We start from the raw sequence: 23,677 nt of genomic DNA, 5'->3' as shown, positions 1-23,677 counted from the left end.
GTATGTTTTCTCTTTCGCTCTATATCTGGTGTGCTTCCCAACTCACATCTGCTGTTGTCTCGTCTCATTGCGTTTCACTATCATGGCGTCAGTTCAAGTATTCGGTGCCTTCATCACCCACGAAAGTGAGCCTCCCATCGTTGTCAATGGACCTGCCCCCGTCATCCATCGAGATAACATTACCGCTGTGCCGCCCACCGAGTATGAGCTCGAGGAACTACAATGGGGCAGACGCTTGAATGGACCACACAAAGCTCTCTCTCGCGATACCTCGCCGGTCAAGACTCCTGGCGAATTGGAACGAAGTCAGCCTCCTACGCCAAAACAAGATCATGCCGTTGATGCTCTCGTCCAGTCTATTTCGAATCCACCCAGAAATCGATGGCGGGTGGCGGCGGCCACTGTCATGTTCTTTCTGATGGGCATGAATGACGCCGCTACTGGTGCTCTGATCCCATACCTCGAAGAAGACTACCACATCGGATACGCCATTGTCTCTCTGATTTTCATTACCAATGCTCTGGGTTTCATTACCATGGCGCCAGTCATTCAACTTATCGAGTCTCGCCTCGGCCGAACTCGCTCTTATATGATTGCAACCTCGTTGATGAGTATCGGTTACATAGCCATCGTCTGCTCGCCACCATTTCCTGTGGTTGTGCTGAGTTTCTACTTCCTCGGTTGCGGGATGGGATTGTTTCTGGCCATGACCAACGCCTTCATCGTCAACTTGCTCAATGGAACGGTCATCCTTGGCTTTTGCCACGGTTTATATGGAGTGAGTTCGCACTAGCTGGCACGAACTCTGACCGAAGCTAATTTCTGCCAGTTGGGCGGCATCGTATCTCCTCTCATTGCTACAGCCATGGTTTCAAGCGGCATCCACTGGGCGCATTTCTACTTCATCTTGCTCTCAATATCCTTGATTTCTATCCTGTGCATGGGCTGGTCCTTCAGAGGCTTCGAAAAGGACGCCGCAGTCCAGCTACTTTCGTCTCTCGAACGCAACGCTTCACGCCAAAGTGAACTCACCAGAGCGCAGGTGCTCAAAAGGGCCGTCAGGAACAAGACAACGCTCCTTGGAGCCACCTTTATCTTGTAAGTCACCTGTTTGAAGTTGCAATGCATTCCTTTGACATCTCCTAGCTTCTATCAAGGTGCAGAGGTGGCCATTTCGGGCTGGGTCATCTCTTACTTGATTCATTACCGCAAAGGCGATCCATCGCATGTCGGTAACGTCACCTCTGGATTCTGGGGGGGCATCACGGTTGGCCGTTTTGTCTTGACCCATTTCGCCCACAAACTCGGGGAGAAGGTTGCTGTCGCCCTCTTAATCGCTGGAGCTGCGGTCTTTCAACTTCTAGTCTGGCTTGTACCAAGCATCATCGAAAATGCCCTGGCCGAATCCATTGTCGGCTTGTTTCTTGGACCAATCTACCCATGTGCCACCGCCGTCTTTGCCAAACTCTTACCCAAGAGCATCCAAATCAGCAGTCTGTCAGTCGTGACGTCGATGGGGAGCTCTGGCGGTGCACTAGTGCCTTTTATCACTGGCATATTGTCACAACAATTGAGCACGGTCGTCCTGCACCCGGTAGTTTTGATTTCTTTTGCGTCGATGACAGTTAGCTGGGCTCTATTGCCACGCATTGGGAAGAGGACGGAGTGAAATATCATCATGTCTAATGCAGAGATGTATTGTCATGACTCATCCAAATCAACTTCCGCACCGTTTCATTTTCTTCGCCAAGTCGCCATTGGACTACATTCCCACAACTTGTACCGATATTCGACTATCAACTGACTCTTGTTTGTCATTGGAGGAGTCCGGTGCACAAAACCCATCCACTGGCTATGGACACGGGCAAAACACTTCTGAAACAGATTTCAAAGGTTGTGACCTCCAAATTCTCACTTGGCCCTCACATGCGGAGTTTGTCACGCATGCTGCTCATTTGAAGCCACGGTGACACAGTCTTCGATCTCGTATCACCCGACGACCGATCGCAACCAAACAACAGATCCAGCACCATGGACCGTGCAACAGAGGAACCACAACAACCTCGGGGAGTCCGCAGACGTCTTCACCAATGGGCCGCTCAGGCGGTCAACAAATTGCTTGACACTAGCATGGGGCCTACTGCTCTCTCAGCCCCAAGTCATCAGACAGACGGCACCTCTACAACAAAACCCACACATCACGCTGCTGGTAATAGCACCTTAGATTCTACTACATCGTCTGATCATTGCCGATTGCGGTTTAAGGTGCGTGTTACTCCTGCGGGATTTTCTGCTGCACCCTGTGTCGTTTCTTGAATACAATGCGAACAATGGCCGGTTGCTCTCCAGTCGCTATTCAGATCAGTTGCGTCACTCGCTATTGTACTCGATCTGCCGTCTGTTTTTCTCAATCAATCTATCAATCACTTACGCAACACCCTTGCGCTGTTGGCGTTTCTCTGGGGATATATTGAGAATGCAGACCCCCCGGGTCGAGCAATTTTCTCTCGAGCACTGTTTTCACGACAGGAAACCAGTCCTCCGTGCATCAAGCAATATAGCGATGCCAAAATTGCCTCGTCCAATCGAGCCATGGATTGCTTTTTCACAATATTCGTATTTTCCACCCTGACCTCTCTGCTCCAGGCCTCACCACTGCCAACGAACACTGCACCAATTTCTGTCAATACTTCGAGTGCAACAGCGACTCCTTGCCAGACATATCCGCCTAGCATAAGCATTGTCTGCGTTGACACTCTAGGAGACGTCCATAGCGCTACAACCTACGTCAAGCGCGACTTGGGGTTTCAGGGCCAGCTCGGCCAGTACGTCCTCCTCAGCTATGGAGACACCCTGTACAGTGATGCCAACTACAGCGATACATGGCGCGGCATGACGAGCGACTCGGTCGCGATAGCCACACAGGATCCGACCGTGGTCGTAGATCCTGTCCTGAACTCGGATGGCTACCCGCCGCAGTTCTGCCCACTGTTGTCATCTTATGGAGAAGATGCGACCACATGCGCTTTGGGCATCACCAACGTGGTCGAGACCACCGCCCCGAATCAAGGCGTCATGTTCTTCCTCCTCAATCACCGTCCCAATGGAACAAACAATCTGGTCGGAGCTGGTGTCGCCTCCATCACCCTCGACACATCGGCGTATCCGCCCGTTCCTCAAATAAGCCGTTTGCCTCCGCAATTCTGGTGGGACGCTACAACTGAACCTTGGTACGGAGATGTCTGCGCGCTGGGATGGAACGATTATGTCTACGCATATGGACACGGTCCACAAGGCAACCCCTGGGTGTATTTGACCCGAGTGCATGCCGAGGAAGCCACAAACGTCAGCTGTTACGAGTACTGGAACGGTGAGACATGGCAGAGTGACAGACTCAACGGGACAACTATTGGTGAGAAGGAGAGTGTGTTCTGGCAAATCAACCAGGGACAGGTGATCTGGTCCAACTATTTTGGATGCTTTCTCTTCGTGTATTGTGGTAAGTTGAACCCCCTCCATATGGGAGAAAGACCCTAATATTTTTGCGTGGCCAGACAACTGGATGAACTCGAAAGTGCTTATGCAAACCGCTCAACAACCGGAAGGGCCCTGGTCGGACCCCATCACGCTGTATCAAGCGACGCCCATCACGCCAGGCAGTTCAATCTACGCGGCGGTCCCGCATCCGTATTTTGACGAGACGGGGAAGACGTTGGTTGTCACTTTCACGAACGATCCGAATACCGTGCAAGCCATCCGGGTTAATTTTGCTTGAGGCGAATACGAAACCGAAGCGTGCTGAACGACATTGAAAGAGAGTAACGAGAACACACCGAGTGCCTGCATACAATATTCTGAATGGCTGGCAGATTGATTCGATTCGACCTATCCTGAGCTCTCTTGAAACCGGGTCGAGGTAAATATTCGGGTCCTACATCGACGAAAGACATGAGGATGTGCTTGTCGCTAGTGCAACAGGTCCCAGCTCGACTCCTTAATGTCGGAGTGTCACAGCCCAAAGATTTGAAGCTAGTCCCTCCGACTAGGATGCGGGAATACGGGAATCTTTACAACAACGACACAAGTAATCGCTGCACCGTCCCTTGTTCATCAACTTCGCTCAACCATAGCGTCGATCGGCATGGCTGCTGGCGCGAGTCTGGGGTATTTCTCGTTGACCTCGCTACAAGACGAAGTTGAACAGATTATCTGCTTGCAAGCAGAAGGAACCAGAACAGAAAACACCTAGCATATCCAGACTAGACACGAAGACTGAGCATATGGATTCCACTCAATGCAATGCGGTGCAAGACTAGTTTTGCCTAAAGTCTTTTCATGTCCTAAAACAGCCGACATACAGACTCTTTTACTAGCTGTCCGTGCCATGTGCACCAGCTTTCTCCAACGTGCCTATTATTCTTTTCGTCCCTTATCGCTTGTTGTATTCCGACTTTAACAGCCGGATAGATGTGTGCATCCAATCTTCGCATTGACGCCCAGAACCCAGGAACCCAGGCTCAACCCCAAAAGGGTCCTCTAGCCTCAGCCTTGATCAGCGTAGAGAAGTGAGGCTGATTGGAGAACTTCAACGGTAACCGGGGGAGGAGTGAGGGTGGTATTTTGCGCTTCCAGAGCCCATTGACAGCTGTATGTCTTAACGTTATGGGCCCCTTCTCTCCTCCAGGCCCCATGGTCTGATCCCTGGCCTGATATACCAGTATACAACTATAAAACAGGGGAAAAGGTGACCCCAGGTATTTTTGGCGGAAAAGAGAGACCGCCGGAAGCCATACCTAATATATCGGGTCGGACTATCGATACGCCGAGGCCTTGCTGGGTGCATCTTCCGATCATGGACTGATTGCCCTGCCCCGCCACAAATCATTTCGTGGGGACGTCTGAGGAAAGGGACAACATCAAGGTTTGCTGGCATTGATCATGACGGCCCAGTGGATTGTGGACTTTCGCCGATAAAATCCGGGTCTTCTTACTGACGCACAATATATTAAAAGACTGGTCATCTCCTTGCAGACGTCGAGACAGCTGGAGACATAAAAACACACCGGACCAACGGCCCACAGAGTGACAATATCGGGGTGTTCGTCTGACGGGATTCAACTCACCACCCAAGCCGGGAGAGATATTCCACTGTGACGAAGAGTCGAAGACACGGGGCTCAACCTGTGCTAAAGAAGCTTCCCCCCCTTTCCCTGATTCCTCCCATCGGACGACAAAGAAGACAAGTATGGCGACCTCCAAGGACGACAGCGAGTACCGGCAATACCTGCCGGACCTGAGCATCCCGCGGTTCACGACCATGGCTCAGCAGGACGCGCACGTCTACGCCACCGCGTTCAAGGAGTCCGGGATCCCGCCGTGGCTGCACGCGCTGTACCTGCACTGGCTGGAGCTGCTCAAGGAGCCGTTCCGGGGCGTGACCAACGACGGGGTCGTGCGACCTGGCCTATTCAAGATCCAGGACGAAGGCATTCCCATCGAGAAGATCGTCGCGGCGACGCAAGCCCTCACGCGACAACTGACCCCGGCCCAGCTGGTCAAATTGTCGCACCACATCGACTCGCCCGAGTGGCGCACCTGGTCGAATCCAGAGTTTCTGCTGAGCGATAAGGGCATCCGTTTGGACGAGCTCACGCCAGAAGTAAGGGATAGCGTCATGGCCGTGCTCCGCGCCACGCTGTCCCCGGAGGGCTACGACAAGGCCGTGTCGGCGATGCGCATCAACGGGTTCCTAGGCGAGCTTGTCAAGGGAGAGGCCGTGATGAACGAGTACTCGTACAATTTCGTGCTGTTTGGCGAACCCTCGACCACTGCGCCCTGGGGGTTCAGCTTCTACGGCCACCACCTGTGTCTGAACATCTTCCTGTACCGCACGCAGATGCTTGCGTCGCCGTGGTTCACGGGCGCGGAACCCAACATCATCGACGACGGCCCCTACAAGGGCACGCGGATCCTGCACGAGGAAGAACGCCTCGGTTTGAAACTAATGCAATCCCTCCCGGCCGACCAACAACACAAAGCCCAGATATTCTCCCAGATGAAAGACCCAGCCATGCCCGAGGGGCGGTGGAACCACGACGACCAACGCCACCTGTGCGGCGCGTACCGCGACAACCGCATCGTCCCCTACGAAGGCATCCCCGTCTCGTCCCTCTCCGACGCCCAAAAATCCCTAATCGACCAGATCCTCACACAATACCTGCTCTACCTGCCCCAACCGGCCCGCTCCATCCGTCTAGACCACTTCCGGGAGTTTTACAACGAGACGCACTTTTGCTGGATCGGCGGCTTTGGGGAGAGTGACCCGTTCTATTTCCGCATTCAGTCCCCCGTCGTGTTGGTCGAGTTTGATCACCATAGTGGTGTGTTTTTGAACAACAAGGAGCCCGCGAAGTTTCATATCCATACGCTCCTGAGGACGCCGAATGGGGGCGATTACGGGTATGCGTTGAGGCCGCTGTGCGAGCCGAGTGTTAGGCAGGAGTTTGTGTGGAAGGGGGATAGGGAGTGAACGAACAATACATATAGAGGGATAGGATGATGGAAAGGGTAGATGTGGGACGATCGGGGGATGAAATGTGGACCACGGGTCCTAAATTATATATCAACCTGCCATTTGAAAAGAGAACACCCCCTTGTAGCCAAAAACATGGATGCCTCTACACCGGTCACTCTCCCGCCACCACCGCCTTGATCTTCTCGGGCCTCAACTCCCCTTTCCTCCCCCACCCCCCTTGTCCGCTCTGCACACTCGGCCGGAACTGCTCGTACATGTGGAACGCCTTGCCGTTAAGCTCTTCTTCCTCGTGACCTTTGTTCTTCCACGTCTCAATCGCCTCCTCCATAGCGCGCTTGATCCTTTCGTACCCGTCCCCGTCGCCGAATTTGCCCTTCAACAACTCCTCGTTGGCCTTGTGCGGCTTCCCCGACACGACCGCGGCTCCATCTTTGAGTAACAATCTGAACCGCATGACGTTGACTTCGTCGTCCGCGCCCTCCTCGGCGGCGCGTTTCTTCCGCTCCTTCTCGTCTCGCTTGGCCGGGTCGTCTGAAGGCGGCTCCATCACTCCGATCGCCCGGCCCTTGGAGATGGCACATAGCGTGGAGATAGCGGAGCCGATGCTCAAATGCGTGCTCCATGGCAGTGCCGGATAGAGTGTCTGTGACACACATGCGGCCCACAGCTGCAGCACTGGCGCCCGGTTGATGACCACGGGTTTGCTGGTTTCCTCCGTCGGCGGGACGTCCTCGTCTGGATTGATCGAAGTCTGTTTCTGCTTCTGCTTCTTTGTTGGGCGCGGGGTTTCTTCGGTTTTGGTTTGGTTGCCAGGCTGTTTGCGTTTGTTTTGAGAGCGAGCTTTGGGGCTCTGCTTCTTTGTCGTGGAAGGTGGTGCCCGCTTAGACTTGGGATTTTGGTTTCTGGCTTCATTTGCCTCCTTATTGTCGAAGTCCTCCAAGTGCGTTTGCTTCTGGCTGCCCTTGCTCCTAGTGGTCACCGGCATGTTGTCTTCTTGGCCGTGGTACTCGCAGCATACAGGTAACAAGATAGATGATGGTTCGATGGCAAGGCTCGGTAATACTGGGCTCGCTGCTGTGGTACGATTGATGGGTGGTTGTCGATATCTGACGTCAGGTGGAGATATGTATGTGGGGCGGGCACTGTGTTCAGCCTCGCTGCGCACGCTGCGATGGGAGACTTCAATGCAGAACTGTGACTGGGCCACGTGTGTGGAATCAAGCGATTCGAGGCAGCTACAGCAGAAAGAAGGCGGATTGCGACAGGTTAAGGCATTAATTAAGGGTTATGGTCACAGGCTCAAGTGGGCCAAGGTCAAGCGGCCAACGCGATGCACGTGAGCAGTACCGAATACTTCACATGATACCTGGCCGCCTGGCGGATGGGCTGGACGACAGACACTTCACTTGCGTCTTCTAACATCCCGCCAAGGTCAACAGGCTTCACTTACACACAATGCTCCATCCCACAGCGCACAAACTGACTGCCACAACAAAGAAAGGGCGACGAAAAACACACAAACTTCTCGGGAGCAAAAACTCTCGTTGAGAGAAACCCTCATCGGTCCTTTCGAACCTCAGTTTTTTATTTCCATGACAGTGTGAATTACGTGTCACACCCTTTCTCTCTGCCATCATCCCCTCTACAAGAGAAGAAGGAAGAGAGGACAGATGCTGGAAGATCAGGTGATATTAAGACAGGCTTCAGGTCAAGGACCAATCTAGACATCAGTTAGTCAGACAAGCTGCTCCCTAACTGCTGTGACCCACGAGGGCTGTCCTCAGATTGTTGGGAAAGAATGGGCGACTATAATTGATGAAGCTCAGTTTTGTTCTGCACTTGCTCCGCTGCTGGTCTGTGGTAGGGAAAGGTCCGGCAGCGAGGAGGATGAGAAAATCAGAGGCGGGCTCACGTCCGTTGGCACTGGGAGCGCCGCGGCGCTACACGCAAACCAGTTAAGGCATTCGAAGATGCACTGAATTGGCCTATGAAACATCCCCAGGTTTGCTCCAACCGACATTGCTCGACGAGCTGTTCTGTCCTGCTGGTCGACGGTACGCTTATTTCACAAGAAATGTCCCCTCAGAGAGAGCGCGTCACCCAGATCCCCGTTCCTCCACCGTCCCAGCTTCCTATCAAGCCCCTAAGAGATACTGGGTGCCGGGAGGCAAGCAGAGTGTGTGACTTTCCCGGATATCCAAGACGAGCATTGTCCATTCGCCCCTCCATATCCGGCTTTTGCTATGGCCTCGTTCCAGTCTGGAGCGTTGTTGTTGAGACTGCCATGCAAGATTCATGTTAGTCAAACCCATTCTCGGAACGAGCGCTAAACTGCGGCCCCAGAAAACAAAAGGTAGAGATTAAGAACTTACCAAGGCGAGTTTGATCCTTGCGGACATTGCCTGCATTTGATCGATGCCGGCTTGTTATAGTTGTTGTAGAGGGAACCCAGATCCGGTGTGCCAGGGTAAGTAAGTTTCCCATCCGTCATGCCGTTGGTTGCTGCGCAGTTTGGGGCGTAGTAAATCTTACACTGCCAACCAGTAGGAGGCTGCAAGAGAGAATGAGGGGTCAGCAAAAGTCACACGGATCGCCACTGAAGGGGAATTGTTGGACGAAGAGAGGGCCAGTCCACTTACTCCGACAGATGAGCCTGCGTCCGACGGAAAGCTCATGCATTGCGAGTCGACGAGCTTGGTCCAGGTACACGGCGCCAACCAGCTCTTATTGTTACAGATGTAGACTCCGGCAGGTGGAGTCCTCTTGGCCAACCTCGCCCCTTCCGATTCATCGACGAAATACTCGTCGTCCGGTGTCAATTCGGGGGTAAACGCATGCACTTCATCTTCGCTGGTTGGGAGAACAGCGGGCTCGGTGATTTCTGGCTCAGCCTGAGCTGCGACGAGGTTTGAGAAGGCCACAAGGGCGGCTACGGTCGAGAGGCCCAGAGTAAAGGCGCGCATGTTGGGAGATCCGGAGGTAAGGTAAGAGCTGGATTGTGATGACAGTCGAGAGAAAGACGACGGAGAGCAATGTTGTGATCTCTTGCTTTCTTCATGCTTTGGGCCACGCCATATAAAAGAGGACCAGAACCACCGGCCATCCGTTTGCGGATCTCCTTGATGTGCTTCTGCGGGTATTGTCTCTCTTTGTGTTCATGATAACAAAGAGGTTCCTCCCGGTGGCAGAGCCCAAGTCAAGGAAACGTTCCATGTCTCTAAGGAATTGGTTCTTCCTTCAGTCAAGCACGGCGCAACAAGTGGGAGCAGGTTTATGATGATGGTTCATGAAGATGAAGTTGTGAAAGATCATTGACTGCTGGAAGTCAGGCATTCCTGCACTTTGCGACAGCCACATGCAGCGGGAAGAATCACCGCGCCACTTATTCATCATGGAATTGTCCGTGCACGCCCCAGCCTTCATGAAAGGAATGCAGCACGTTCGCAATGAGAGTCTCCGGCCCAGACCTAGGAGAGGAACCATGCCTGCTAATTCCACCTTGCCCCGGACGATGGATGATGGAAGCTCGCAATTCACGTCGAACAATGACATGACTGAAGAGATGGTAGATCAGATCCGGACTTCGGTTTCGTGGCCGGGCGACGGCAGCCCTCCCCTTTGCAGCTTGCCAGCCCGACCCACATTCTTGGTTCCACAGTCTCGGCCTCACAGTCTCCTAATGCCTTCTCTGATGCAAGGACAAGGCAGTGGTTCTATACGCGCCGGCACCAGTTCACCACATGGAGAGGCTGCGAAACACGCCAGGGCAAGGCTGGTGCCCCCTTTCTTCGGGTGCGATGCCCTTTTCGACCTACTGCTCGTGTTAATATCGAGGATACCAGATGATATTGCACGTAGAGCGTCGAATGGCGGAGGAGAGGACCAGTGGCTGTTTATATCAAGACGGTTCCCAATAGACTCCGAGACGATCTGACACTGATGAGCACTCATCTCGAATCGGTTCCAGCTAGGGAAGTCGGGTCATGTTGAGTCGAATAAGACCAGCAGCATCATGCTCGTGTGTCCGCTGATAGGGTAGAATGCGGACTGAGCCTCAGCTGACGACTGAGACACTGTATATTGGAGGTCACTGCTCACAAATTTGCGAAAAGACAAAGAGCGAGGATAGGGATTCTCTGGCGTGTCTGGATAATGGATGCGGGGAATCTTTCAGGGGGTCGCCAAGCCGGCCGGAAAAACGACATTGCCGCGTTCCGCCGCGTGGACAAACTGACGCAGTCGTGCGCGAGCTACGGCTCTCGACAAGACGCCTTACCTGTCCAGACTCGTTGATGGAATCATCCCTCGCCCATCGTGCATCTGCATCATGGCCGGGGAACCTGCGAAGCCAGCCACCGGCACGCAACGGCCCAATTTCCTGATCATCGTGGCCGACGACCTGGGCTTCTCGGACGTGGGCGCATTCGGCGGGGAGATCAAGACGCCCAACATCGACAGCCTGGCCCGTGATGGGATACGACTGACAGACTTCCACGCAGCTGCGGCGTGTTCGCCGACACGGTCAATGCTGTTGAGCGGCACAGATAACCGCGAGTATTACCCCGGGGAATTGATCCTCAAGCTGGAATAAGGGGACTCTTTCTAACGTGTTAATATACACAGACATTGCCGGACTAGGTACCATGATTGAGGCGATCAAAGAGTTCCAGGTGGGCCAGCCTGGCTACGAGGGATACCTGAACGACCGAGTCGCAGCCTTGCCTGAGCTTCTTCGAGATGCCGGCTACTTCACGCTCATGTCGGGCAAATGGCACCTCGGCCTGACACCGGACCGCTATCCATCCCAGAGAGGGTTCGACCGGTCATTCAGCCTGCTTCCCGTACGAGGCATCATGCCCAATAGCCAAACCATCAAATCAGCTAGCTGACAGAATCTCTCTCTCCCAGGGTGGCGCGAATCATTACGGGTGGGAACCACAGGTCCAGGAAAAAGTGCCAGATTTACTGGAGCGCAATGGCCCCTTTTACGCCGAAGGCGACAAGCCAGTCCCAGTCGCCGACTTGGGTCTAGACTTTTACTCGTCCGAGTCCTTCACGTCGAAACTGTTACAATATTTTAAGGAGAGAGACGAGGATCAAGCGCAGAAGCCTTTCTTCGCATATCTGCCTTACTCGGCGCCTCATTGGCCCTTGCAAGCCCCGGAGGCGGACCGCCGAGATTATCGAGGCGTCTACGACCAAGGGCCCGACGTGCTCAGACAGAAGCGCCTCCGACGTCTGGAGGAACTCGGCATTATCTCGCCCGAGACCCAGGCGCATGAGGTCTTTGCTCTTCCCCTCGACAAGCCCCTGAGCAAAGAATGGCGCAGCTTGACCGACGACGAGAAGAAATTCTCCTCTCGGACCATGGAGGTCTTCGCCGCCATGGTGCAGAACATGGACCGCAACATTGGACGGGTCATTTCCTATCTCAAATCAACTGGCGAGTACGACAACACCTTGGTCATGTTCATGTCCGACAACGGCGCCGAGGGTCTCCTGCTGGAGGCGTATCCCGTGGTCAAGGAGAACATCTTCGACCACATCGATCGGTACTACGACAACAGCTACGAGAACATGGGCCGGTACAACAGCTACATCTGGTACGGGCCTCGCTGGGCCTCTGCCGCGATGGCCCCCCTGAGACTCTACAAGTCCTTCTCGTCTGAAGGGGGAATCCGGGTGCCGTTCATTCTGAGGTATCCGCCATTGACGTCGTCACGGGCTGGGACACTTGATCGATCCTTTGCAACCGTCATGGACATTACCCCGACACTCTTACAACTAGCAGGCACTCAACATCCGGGAACCACGTATAAAGGCCGTTCCGTCGTTCCTATGCGGGGCACATCTTGGATTCCATACCTGTCCGACCCTGTGAAGCAACAGCACATCCATGGCGACGACTCGGTGATGGGATGGGAGCTGTTCGACCGGCAGGCTCTCCGGAAAGGGAAATGGAAAGCCGTCTTGATCCCCAAGCCCTTTGGACCGGGAAGATGGCAGCTGTACAATCTGGAGAGAGATCCCGGCGAGACAGACGATCTGGGCACGAGGCACCCTGACAAGCTGCAGGAGCTGCTCAAGCATTGGGACGAATATTGCAAGGAGGTCGGCGTTGCCGGCGCGGCGCCGCAGTATGGAGTGCTGAAGGTTGACGAGGGTAGAGATGCTCATTAGACGGCCTGCTGCCGCAGAATTCATGACCCTTGGGAGACAGACCTCAAAGCGCCCAGCCCCGGCGCAATTCTGGCTTAGATGGGTTTTGTATCAGCGGCCTTGGTGGTGGTTTGAGCGGAAAATACTCTGGCATGGGCGGCGACTGTATAAAGCGGGACCTCATAGAGAGAGCTTGCACAGGATAGATGACGGGCAGACATAAGCACATAAGCTCCCAGGTCTCCCTACCCATCTCACTCTACCGGCAATTTTTGTGGACAGAACATCAGGCACGAGCGGGCTGGCCTCTTTGACTTTGGCAGAGCCCTGCTCTGCCTCAGGATCGTTGGCTGAGCGGCGGGAATATTCCGAGGGTGGGGAGCCCTTTGGCCTCACAATGAGTTCCCCGCGATCATCTTCAGCCCCACGCTTCCTCTCAAACATCTCTTCTCCCGCAGGCATTGCTCGGCAGTCGCCTTCACAGAGATCGTGCGGATCACCATGAGGCACGATATAACTTCCACATGTCCAACGGTGTCCTCGATGGATGTCATTGCTGAAACTTATCTCTGACATTGAAAGGTTAGCATTTCCCGTGCTCTGCCGTGTCTTTCATCGTTTGTGTGTAATAGTGAGAACTGGGAGCGAGAAAATCAACACCCAGGCCCAACGAAAAAAAAACCATGACAGAACCAGCGACCAAAGTCGAGGGATTGCCCAAGTTTTCCCGGCACATCACCACGCACAATGCAGACGGAAAAGCGATATTCGCAACTGCGGACCCTGCCAACCCGTCGTCTTCGTCGAACACTTCTGGCGCAGGGTCAATATCCCCAGATCCTACGTGGACGAACTTCCCTACTTCTGGCTTCGGCCTCGCATACGCAACAGACACCATGCCAGCCGACTTCAACGGCGACGCTGACCTGGACGTCTACAACGGGTACCAGCAGAAACACCCAGGCATTGTCATCAAGGGTGGATCAGTGTGCCGGGTGGTCGACATGGCTCCCGGTGCAAAGTCGCCCATGCATCGCACCATTTCGATCGACTATGGCGTCGTGCTAGAGGGCGAGGTGGAATTGGAGCTGGACTCGGGTGAGAAGAGACTTCTTGCGAGGGGAGACATCTTTGTCCAGCGAGGGACGATGCACCAGTGGAGGAATCCCAGTGACTCCAAGCCGGTCAGGCTGCTGGCGATCCAGCTGGACAGCAAGGAAATTGAGATAGACGGCAAGGGAGCCTTGCCCGAACAGTTCCTGCCATAGCTTTGAATGTCAGCTTGTGATGAGAAATCCTTCTCTTCTCTCATTACCTAATATGAAGTATAGCTCAGTGGCCCAGAGAGCAGGTCTTAAGGCGCTGGTTAACGCGTAGCTCCTATGATTGATAACAAAGCTGTTCACGGGGAAAAGGCTGCGTGCGTAAGAACGTCTTGATAATAGCCTATCGAGGCCTCCAGCATGCGTGTCGCTGGCATCGGCCGTACAGACCGGGGACGGCGTCGAGCCGTGTCTCCGTGTCACCCCGTATGGCATTCGTGCTCCTGGTTCGCTCGCTTGCCACTGGTCGATAATGTGATCTCGAGGATGAATAATGCGAATTTGAAGCGCACGCTGGATGCACGCACCTTTAGGCACAGCGAGCCAGCCAATTAGTTATCAATCGCCACAGAAGGGTCACCACAGGGTCACCGCAGGGTCACCGCAGGGCCACCGCAGGGCCACCGCAGGGCCACCGGCAATTGTCCGAAGTGTGTTTTGACTTACCAGTTTCAGGAAATGCTCTCCAATTCTCAAACCCGCAACTCCACCATGGAGTGTAGATAGCTAATGTCCGTGTGGTCGAGGGGTAAATTGGTTACGAGAAGCTGCTACTGACAGTGCTAAATAGCCATTGTCGAGAGGCTCCAACCTCCAACGTCATGATAACGTGGCCCCGCGTCTGCAAATAATTTTTCTCTCCTTCCCTTTCTTTAAATCTTTCCTTCCATCCTCTGGTTCATGCAATCACTGCTGCGACCAAGCTCCCCAAAACTCATCTCCAGCTTAGCCAGAAGTGTGTTCAACCCGCAATCGCAGTTTCGTTCCAGATCACTAGCAAACATGGCTGTCCGATCCGCTTTTGACCCCAAGGACATGGTGTGTCTTCCTCCATCCCACAGAATTGAGCTGCGCGCTGGCGCCCGTCAAAACACGGTCACTGACTTTCACCGCACAATTAGGTCTTCCGCCACCTCGGCCCTACTGGACTGAAGGTCTCGGTCTTCTCGCTGGGTAGGCAATGGCGCATTGGTCGCAGTTGCAATGGCTGACAGCGTGAACAGGTGGCTGGCTCACATACGGTGGAACCCAGAAGGGCAACATTGTCAAGGAGTATGTCATGTGCGCGCATCGTCAGGCTCATGCTAACACGCTGGAACAGATGCTTGCAAGCTGCTTGGGACCACGGCATCAACTTCTTCGACACTGCAGAGGTGAGCAACTCCGCCTTCCAGTGGCAGACACATGACTTACGCCAAATCTAGACATACGCCAATGGACAATCCGAGATTGAAATGGGTAATGCTCTCAAGGAGCTCAACTGGCCCCGAGACGAGTATGTCTTGTCCACCAAGATCTTCTTCGGCACCGGACGAAAAGAACCCAACACCCGTGGCCTGTCCCGAAAGCACATTGTCGAAGGTCTCAAGAGCTCTCTGGAGCGTCTCCAACAACCATACGTGGATATCGTCCTGGCCCACCGACCTGACTATGCCACCCCCATGAAGGAGATCGTCGAGGGCTTCACTCAGGTGATCCGCAACCTCAACCTTGCCTACTACTGGGGAACGTCGGAATGGTCAGCCACTCAGATCACGGAAGCTACCTTGATCGCTGAGAAATACAACCTGATTGCCCCCATCGCCGAGCAACCTCAGTACAACGCCTTCCACCGCCAACGGTTCGAGGTCGAGTATGCTCCGTTGTACCAGGAGTACAAGTACGGCACCACCATCTGGTCGCCACTCGCCTCCGGTCTCTTGACTGGCAAGTACAACGACGGCATCCCCGAGGGCTCACGGTTCGCGAACCACAAGGATTTCTTCGGCAGCACCATCGAGTCGCTCCAGAAGCCCGAAGGTAAGGCCAAGATCGAAAAGGTCAAGAAGTTGACCAGCATCGCCGAACGGCTGGGCGGCAACATGTCGCAACTGGCACTGGCGTGGTGCGCCAAAAACCCCAACGTCAGCACCGTCATCCTCGGAGCCACCAAGGTCGAGCAGATCGTGGACAACTGCAAAGCTCTCAAGCTGCTGGAGAAGCTGGACGACAAGACCATGCAGGAGATTGAGGAGATCTTGGACAACAAGCCCGCCGCGCCGGCCAACTTCGGAAGATCTAGGTAGGCGGGTCCTTCTGTTGAGATACTTTTAGGAATGGGCCTCTGTCAGCCACTGCCTGTGCCGGTGAGCGAGTAGGACGAGCAATAGAGATCAGGCTTGGGATCACGGGCTGATTAAAACGTCCCTAGACACGAACGGCGCAAGAGATCGGCCAAGCTGTAAGAAGGCAAGGATAAAGACTGGGCTCAGTAGACGGGAATTTGGCAATGCAATCAGAAAAGTTTGTCGATAGACAACCTACCACCGGCCGATTCTTCCTGTGCCTCGCATTTTTGTTTCTTTCGCATATGCGCCCAGCCATGGTCAGACCTGCTCGCTGTGTCGATTCTCCTCCTCTCCAGACCCCATTTTTAGTGCTCCAAAATATATACAGATTCTGTCCAGCGCCTCCAGACCTCCCTAATACCCACCAGCCTTTGAACACATGGTATCGTATGCATCCCGCTACATCTCAGTGCTAATCAAAGACCACGGGCGGTGAAACCCCTCCTCCCCACCATCACCTTCGTCTTCGTACCTCTCAGCGAGCGGCGCCGCGAACTCGAGCATGAACTTGAGCATCCACTGGTCCATCTGGAAGTGCGAGTCGTCCTGGCAGCGCAGGCAGGCCTTGTGGAAGGCCTCGAAGCGGGCGAACGAGATGTCGATGCAGGGCCAGTACGTCTTCAGACGGGTCAGGAGCTCGAAGTTGCGCTCGAGGAGTCTGCGGGCGCGCTGGACGGCGTCGGTGTCGTCGCTGAACAGCAGGATGTGCAGTTGCACGGTGGAGGCGATGGTCAGGACGTGGCCGACGATCGAGTTGAGGAGTTCGGCTTCGGCGCCTTCGGTCTCGCTTGCGAGGTGGATGAGGTTGCACACGTCGGTCGAGTATTGTCTGCATTTCTGGGCGTACTGGGTCCTGAGCTGAGACTGAGCTGCTCCCTGGTTTTGGGGGTGGTATGTTCTGTCCGCGCTGCCGTGGAGGAACTGGTAGAAGAGGATCTGGCACAGGTGGTAGAAGTCCATGTGCAGGACGACGAAGATGTTCCCGAAGCCTTGCCTCGTCCAGTATACGAGGTTCTCGGGCGTGTTGATCATCTTGTCTGGGAGGTTGGAGACCCACGAGTCCAATTCGAGCGACAGCCGCTCGACAGCCTGCGTGAGCTCGACGCCTTGGAGTTCACCCGACACGGCTCGTGAGTTGACCTCGTCGATCTGGGAGAAGATCTGGTTCACCATCACCGAATGTGCAATCAACGAGTCCTGCGGTACGTGTGACTTCGCCATTGGGGATCCCCGGGAGGCAATGTAGGTTCGAGTCGGGGGGCTGGTGGACGAAAGCTCGAGAAATCTCTTCTCAGCCATAGGGAGCGGCACATTGCGCAACGGCATCATCTTTGGCAATCGTGTTCCGGTCGACGACCATGTGTCCGTTTCATACAACGCCCACCACACTGCAGCTCAGTTAGTTGTAGCCAACCTTACAAGGCATGCCGATCGGTTTGCGTACCTCTAAAGTTGAGCTCCTGTTGGATTCGCGTTGTGACCGGTGCGTTGGGGAGGTCCAGAAGCATTCCCATACGGCAGGCAATACTAAAGTAAACAGATTCTGTCGCCCCTTCACCCTCAACCACGGCGGACGCTCCCAGCAAAAGGCAGGCCTGGATAGTGGTGAGGGAGATGTCGTGCAGATTCAACAATCGCTCTGCTTCCTTGGTGAATGGTCTGCCTCGCTCCCGAGGTGGTGTCTTGAGCAGGCTTTCGTGCTGTGAAAACCGTGCTGCCATGCCGATGACGGCGAACAGGAGGATCCTCGAGAGGGAGCCATCCTTGAAGGCGGCCAAGAAGGACGGCCTGTGGAACAAGACGTGGAACGAATAATGAACGTAGCGGAAGTAGAGGTTGATCAGCTCCTCGCACAAGTCCAGAGGCGGCAGGAGCTTAGACTTGTGCGTGAGAGCGTGTATCCGCCGAGGGACAATCGGCTCGTAGCCATCTTCTGGGAAGTCGGTCTCCTGACTCAAAATGCACTGCAGATTCCTCTCCGTGCAGAAGTCGCACGCTGTTCCCTGATAAGACCGTATGCATTTCCTCCGACGCCTCCTACGACTCAAGCTGAGCGATTTTGGACGTCCCTGAATCCCAGACGTCGGAGAAACTTACCGACAGACAATACAGGCTGATTTGGGTCTCATCAGGAGCCGGGTGGAGGAATCTGGTCCCAGGACATAGGTCGGCGTTTTAGAGGCCTGGTCGCATCCACTCTAACACATTTTACGCACCATTGTTGTCACTGATAAGGAGAGCAGGTGGTAGAGAGATAATTAGATCGCGATTGACAAGTTGCCGAAAATGATTTGGCGTTTGCGGAGGGATCACGTGCAAATGCCCAAGTGCGGGGCATATTTGTGTGACTGGCACGATCTCTCTGTGATTGGCCGAGTGGCAGACTTCTTTATGAGTTTTGTTGTAGCAGCAACACACAAATTTACGAGCTAACCGAAGATGTGTGCAAAGGACGCTGCTATACGGCTCTCCGCCGACATGGCACTAACTGGATTGGGGGCGGAATCTCTGGCGGAGAAAAGGCCGCTCCGATTGGTTACTGAGCGGACGTGGATCGAGTTGATGAAACATAGCGTAGGCTTTGGACGCGGACTACCCCCGACTTTCATTTGTTCACTGCATCTTGCAACCAGCTTTCTGTGGAGAAATTCAACTCCATTCTGGACTGATTGCCATGGGGTAGTCTTCCCGCATCTTTCGGCCTTCCCAATGCCAGCCGCGATGAATCGGATCGGCAATGTCGCCATGGCCTGGGTCGACATTAAGCCTTCCGGCGTCCAGCGATACGGTAGCGATACGGTCTCCATGGCACGCCTCACCTTCAGGATGCGGAAAATATCATTTCATTCTCGCTGGCACCTTGTGAAAATTCCCTGCCTCTGCTGGCGAGGATATTCTTCTCGCATCTGCGGCCACACAACTGCTTTCTGCCACAAGTATGCTTGAATCAATCGACAGTCTGGGTCTAGGGGGCCCTTCCTTCCCCCAGCGGAGGGATCAATGCAGGCCAGACTATGCCAACGAGGCGATTTTCCGTCGAAACACGCTGCCGCCGCGGTCCTACTGGATCCCAAACACTTCTCTGTCACTCAACCGTGCCTGGGACTTTTATTACGCCGGCAGTCCCCTCGAAGCCGCTGATTGCGATCAACGACAAACCTCCTGGACCACGATCCAAGTGCCGGGCCATTGGCAGCTTCAAGGCCATGGCCGGCCTCAGTATACGAATATCGTCTACCCATTTCCAGCCTGTCCACCCCATCTTCCGGACGAGAACCCCACGGGCACGTATCGGCGGACCTTTTCTGTGCCTCCCGATTGGGACTGCAGTGCCCAGTTGCGACTACGCTTCGACGGTGTCGACAGTGCCTATCACGTCTGGGTCAACGATGATTTCATCGGGTACGCCCAAGGCAGCCGGAACCCCGCCGAATTTGACATTACGGCCGCCGTCAAACGCGACAAACCCAATAAGCTTCTGGTCCGCGTTTATCAATGGTCAGACGGCTCTTATATCGAGGATCAGGACCAGTGGTGGCTTTCCGGTATAAAGATATCTCTATTGGTCAAACGAAAGCCTTGCTAACATAGCGCAGGTATTTTTCGGGACGTCCATCTCATAGCCTTTCCAGCGACATGCCGAATTGACGACTTTTTCATTCGAGGGGACCTTGACTCTGCCTACGAGCATGGCTTTCTCCGCGTGACGGTCGATGTCCACAGCCCCAAAGGCGGGCTTGTTGCGGTTGCCCTGCGCGAGAGGGCCGACCGTGGAGGCAAGGCCATAGGCAGTGCCGAGAAAGGGTTTGGGGCAAATACGACGCAAGTCGAGCTTGAGATACGCGTGGACAATCCAAACAAGTGGACGGCGGAAACTCCTTACTTGTACAATGTCGAGATTACATTGACGGATGGCGACAATACGGACCGTGTCGAGCATTCAACGGGCTTTCGAAGGGTCGAGCTCAAGAATGGCTTGCTCACTGTGAACGGAAAAGCCATTCGACTCCGCGGTGCAAACCGGCATGACCACCATCCTCGGCTGGGCCGTGCGGTGCCACTCGAGTTCGTCCGCCACGACCTGATTTTGATGAAGAGACACAACATCAACGCCGTACGTTGCTCGCACTACCCGTCCCACCCGGGCCTCTACGCTCTAGCCGACGAGATCGGTCTCTGGGTCATGGACGAGGCCGACCTGGAATGTCATGGATTCTCCGAGGTCGTCGCCACCAACACCGCAGACTGGGACGGCGGAGAAGCTTCGTACGAGCGGTGGATTGGTACGGTGTCTAAGCAGGCGAGAAAATACTTGTCGGACAACCCGTCGTGGAAAGACGCGTACGTCGACCGAGCCGTCCAGATGGTCCAGCGGGACAAGAACCATGCCAGCGTAATTATTTGGTCGCTCGGCAACGAGTCATTCTGCGGGCAGAATCACGTCGCAATGTACGAGGTATGCAAGCGCCTCGACCCGAGTCGCTTGGTCCATTACGCAGAAGACACCGATATGGGGACGACGGACATCTACTCGTTCATGTACGCGGCTGTCGACGCCCTTGTAGAGAGAGCCTCAACGAGAGACGTTGCTGCTGACGGCACATTCACAAAGCCCGTGATATTGTGCGAGTACGCCCATGCCATGGGCAACGGTCCTGGTCTCCTCGAGGACTACGAAGAGGTCTTTCGCTCGCACCCACGCATCCAGGGCGGCTTCGTCTGGGAGTGGGCGAACCACGGCCTTTACCAGGTTCGCTCAGACGGCAAAGCGTTTTATGCACATGGCGGGGACTTTGGCCAGAAGGTCCACGACGGTACCTTCGTCATGGACGGACTTTGCAATAGCGAGCATGAGCCCACTCCGGGACTCACAGAACTGAAGAAAGTATATCAGCCTGTTTCAGTTCATCTGGTGGATCGAAACTTGATCATTGAGAATGCATACGACTTTGTCGACCTTGAGCATTTGGAGGTGACATTCAAAGTCGAAGAATTTGGGCGAAGGTGAGTGGTCTCTCTGTGCTCTTTGAGGGCTGTCAGAAAAGCCTGCAGGATGTTCAACATGGCTGATATAATTCTTTTAGCTCCACTATACTCTTGGACGGCCAGCTGAAACTTCCTCCTATTGTGCCAGGTGCCAAAACAGCTGTTGGCATTCCTAACGCTGTATTTGAGCACAAGTCCAAGTCCGAGTTGATACTCACTGTGGACTTTCGATTGAGGCAAGCTGCACGTTGGGCAGAGAAGGGTTATGAAGTTGGCTGGTTCCAGCACCAACTCTCGCCGGGATGTCGTCTCCCAATTCCCTTACCCTCAGGGTCATCCGTGCCAATGATCCACAACGACAACTCTACACTGACGATCTCAACACCCAAGTCCACATTCACTTTCAGCCGAGTACGCGGTCTTCTCAAATCTTGGACCACTCCTTCCGGCCCAGTCATCTCAGAGTCCTTGGACCGCAGGGATACCCTGATCCCTGGTTTCTCGCGACCTCCGACGGACAATGACATGCCTAGAGCTCTTCCCCACTGGCGATCTTTTGGTGTTGACAAGATCACTTCCCAACTTCGCTCCATGGTGTTTGACCAAGAGTCCCGATCTAATCCCCTTACCTTGACGACACAGACATACATTGCTCCGCCCTCCCTGGGTTGGGGCTGGCATGCAACCACCACTTACCAGTTTCAGCCGGACGGCTCCGCGTTGTCAGTCTTTGTCCACTTGGAGAAGCCAGTAGGGGCTGTCCCTAAACATCTCCCTCGAATGGGAATAGATGTTGTCCTAGCAAAGGCTCTCAGCCAGATCAAGTGGTTTGGTCGTGGTCCTGGAGAGTCGTATCCGGACAAGAAATCCAGTCAGCGCTTCGGGGTTTGGGAAGTTGACGACGTTGCCCAGTTGCAAACCCCATACGACGTCCCACAGGAGAATGGAAATCGCATGGACACTCGCTGGCTAGAGTTGACAGCCGAAGGAACAGGTCCGACAGTGAGAGTGACCAGTATTGACACGGCGTATCCCTTCGGGTCTGCCAACGCTACACAGGATTCAGCAGATCGATCTCGATCGACACCGCAACCGGTATTCAATTTTACAGCAACGCGTCACTCAGCCGACATGCTCGAGAAAGCTCCACATCCCTGTGATCTCCTCGAGGAAGATGCCACTTTACTCCGTCTGGACACGGCAGTCAGCGGTGTGGGAACGGGTGCTTGTGGCCCTGCTACGCGAGAAGAACATATGGTGAAAGCCGCTGGAGCCAGTTTTGGCTTCGTGTTGGAATTGAGATAGGTAAGGTCGAGTCTCTTGACGTGAGATATCCGGTCCTGGCATGTCCGACAGAGAGCGACAAGAGTGTTGTGGGACTTTCTGGCTACCACGCATGATTCTCTCTTGGCTCTGTGTGGACATCACTGCGTCTGTGGCGGATTGGATTAGCCAATGTCGCATAGCGTGGGTTTCGACCTTTGGGAACTGGAAGATGAAGAAAATAGCTCCACAACCACGTATTGATCAATATCCCGGCTCGCTCAAGCCATTATCACCTTATGAGTCGTCCTCAGAGCAAATTCCCGGCCAGCTGTCATGGCATGTATCGGTCATAAAGACCCACCAAGTAACAATGCCTCGCCAAGTTTCAGAGGCAGTGGTTTGATTCACCGATCAGACAATGAAGCTTCGGTGTAGAGTTCGGCAGCTCGTTGCCTCAGGTTTCTCCGCTACCTGCTCCTGATCTTTGCCTCTAGACGTTACAGCCGAGGCAGCATCCGCATCTAGAGCTCATTGTTCTCACACCACATTCTGCAATGTCAGGCTCGTGTCCAGCGAGTGTTGAACGGTGTTACTGGTCCCCGAGATATTGGGTGTCGCATCTAGGCCAAACGTGGCAATGGGATTCCACTTCTCGACATGTTGTTAAATTGACTTCAAAGGACGGATAGTCGAGTGCGCGTGGCTGTCCGTTGACGGAATCCTCCCCATCGACTGGAGGGCGAACCAAATGCAGACATACCAAGGGTTCCATCGATATTCGCCACGGTGCGTGTAATGCATGACTAGCACCGCAGGAGGGTTCACGAACGTTGAAAGAAAGGATAGGAACGAATGGTTAAAATGGCATGATTTGAGCTAACCCAATTTGTACCCTATGGAAGCCGCTTTACGATACTCCGAAATAGCCTAGCGTGTCTTGGCAACTCTCTGCAGCACAAACTTGAAGCATCGCGAATGCGCAAACCATTACCGGTGTACAGCTGACCTGACCTACTTTATTTTCAGCCCGGTCTCTCGACAGTGGCTTAGCTATGGCGTAGCCTCAAAAAGGTTTAGTCTATATAATACTAATATAGAGTAAAAATACTAGAACCTAAATCTAAAGGACTTCTACGGGTTCTTACATTTTATAAAGTAGTTTAGTAGTTCTTAATAAGTATTTTAGTTATTAAAACTATAAATCTTAAGCTTAATATATATCTATTTAAGAAAATACTCTATTTATTAGATTTATTTATCTAAATACTCTCCTAATTCTAACTCGGAACTCTAGACCTAAT

General features: G+C 54.0%; 11 protein-coding genes across 11 annotated transcripts; 8 read left to right on the top strand and 3 right to left on the bottom strand.

Moving 5' to 3' along the window:
• Positions 1–82: 82 nt before the first annotated feature.
• On the top strand, positions 83–1,669 carry Z520_01788 (uncharacterized protein; the record flags this gene model as incomplete). Its single annotated transcript, XM_016772304.1, has 3 exons — positions 83–778; positions 830–1,098; positions 1,147–1,669. The coding sequence occupies 3 exons, from the start codon at positions 83–85 to the stop codon at positions 1,667–1,669; spliced, it is 1,488 nt and encodes a 495-aa protein (XP_016635774.1).
• A 923-nt stretch (positions 1,670–2,592) lies between these two features.
• On the top strand, positions 2,593–3,775 carry Z520_01787 (uncharacterized protein; the record flags this gene model as incomplete). Its single annotated transcript, XM_016772303.1, has 2 exons — positions 2,593–3,499; positions 3,555–3,775. 2 exons carry the CDS (start codon positions 2,593–2,595, stop codon positions 3,773–3,775), a joined length of 1,128 nt encoding a protein of 375 aa, XP_016635773.1.
• Positions 3,776–5,245: 1,470 nt separating this feature from the next.
• Z520_01786 (uncharacterized protein) lies at positions 5,246–6,529 on the top strand (the record flags this gene model as incomplete). The annotated part of the gene is made up of 1 exon (XM_016772302.1): positions 5,246–6,529. One exon carries the CDS (start codon positions 5,246–5,248, stop codon positions 6,527–6,529), a length of 1,284 nt encoding a protein of 427 aa, XP_016635772.1.
• A 157-nt stretch (positions 6,530–6,686) lies between these two features.
• Z520_01785 (uncharacterized protein) lies at positions 6,687–7,520 on the bottom strand (the record flags this gene model as incomplete). The annotated part of the gene is made up of 1 exon (XM_016772301.1): positions 6,687–7,520. One exon carries the CDS (start codon positions 7,518–7,520, stop codon positions 6,687–6,689), a length of 834 nt encoding a protein of 277 aa, XP_016635771.1.
• Positions 7,521–8,678: 1,158 nt separating this feature from the next.
• Z520_01784 (uncharacterized protein) lies at positions 8,679–9,498 on the bottom strand (the record flags this gene model as incomplete). The annotated part of the gene is made up of 3 exons (XM_016772300.1): positions 8,679–8,814; positions 8,908–9,086; positions 9,175–9,498. The coding sequence occupies 3 exons, from the start codon at positions 9,496–9,498 to the stop codon at positions 8,679–8,681; spliced, it is 639 nt and encodes a 212-aa protein (XP_016635770.1).
• A 1,364-nt stretch (positions 9,499–10,862) lies between these two features.
• Z520_01783 (arylsulfatase) lies at positions 10,863–11,126 on the top strand (the record flags this gene model as incomplete). The annotated part of the gene is made up of 1 exon (XM_016772299.1): positions 10,863–11,126. The coding sequence occupies one exon, from the start codon at positions 10,863–10,865 to the stop codon at positions 11,124–11,126; it is 264 nt and encodes an 87-aa protein (XP_016635769.1).
• Positions 11,127–11,178: 52 nt separating this feature from the next.
• Z520_01782 (uncharacterized protein) lies at positions 11,179–12,715 on the top strand (the record flags this gene model as incomplete). Its single annotated transcript, XM_016772298.1, has 2 exons — positions 11,179–11,376; positions 11,444–12,715. The coding sequence occupies 2 exons, from the start codon at positions 11,179–11,181 to the stop codon at positions 12,713–12,715; spliced, it is 1,470 nt and encodes a 489-aa protein (XP_016635768.1).
• Positions 12,716–13,377: 662 nt separating this feature from the next.
• On the top strand, positions 13,378–13,962 carry Z520_01781 (uncharacterized protein; the record flags this gene model as incomplete). Its single annotated transcript, XM_016772297.1, has 1 exon — positions 13,378–13,962. The coding sequence occupies one exon, from the start codon at positions 13,378–13,380 to the stop codon at positions 13,960–13,962; it is 585 nt and encodes a 194-aa protein (XP_016635767.1).
• An 837-nt stretch (positions 13,963–14,799) lies between these two features.
• Positions 14,800–16,082, top strand: Z520_01780 (uncharacterized protein; the record flags this gene model as incomplete). Its single annotated transcript, XM_016772296.1, has 5 exons — positions 14,800–14,835; positions 14,919–14,970; positions 15,021–15,069; positions 15,119–15,170; positions 15,222–16,082. 5 exons carry the CDS (start codon positions 14,800–14,802, stop codon positions 16,080–16,082), a joined length of 1,050 nt encoding a protein of 349 aa, XP_016635766.1.
• A 441-nt stretch (positions 16,083–16,523) lies between these two features.
• Z520_01779 (uncharacterized protein) lies at positions 16,524–18,253 on the bottom strand (the record flags this gene model as incomplete). Its single annotated transcript, XM_016772295.1, has 3 exons — positions 16,524–17,512; positions 17,569–18,161; positions 18,222–18,253. The coding sequence occupies 3 exons, from the start codon at positions 18,251–18,253 to the stop codon at positions 16,524–16,526; spliced, it is 1,614 nt and encodes a 537-aa protein (XP_016635765.1).
• Positions 18,254–19,062: 809 nt separating this feature from the next.
• Positions 19,063–22,415, top strand: Z520_01778 (uncharacterized protein; the record flags this gene model as incomplete). The annotated part of the gene is made up of 3 exons (XM_016772294.1): positions 19,063–19,669; positions 19,721–21,128; positions 21,209–22,415. The coding sequence occupies 3 exons, from the start codon at positions 19,063–19,065 to the stop codon at positions 22,413–22,415; spliced, it is 3,222 nt and encodes a 1,073-aa protein (XP_016635764.1).
• Positions 22,416–23,677: the final 1,262 nt, after the last annotated feature.

This window comes from Fonsecaea multimorphosa, assembly GCF_000836435.1.
Source record: "Fonsecaea multimorphosa CBS 102226 unplaced genomic scaffold supercont1.3, whole genome shotgun sequence".
NCBI lineage: Eukaryota > Fungi > Ascomycota > Eurotiomycetes > Chaetothyriales > Herpotrichiellaceae > Fonsecaea > Fonsecaea multimorphosa.
This window is presented reverse-complemented; position numbering and strand designations above follow the sequence as displayed.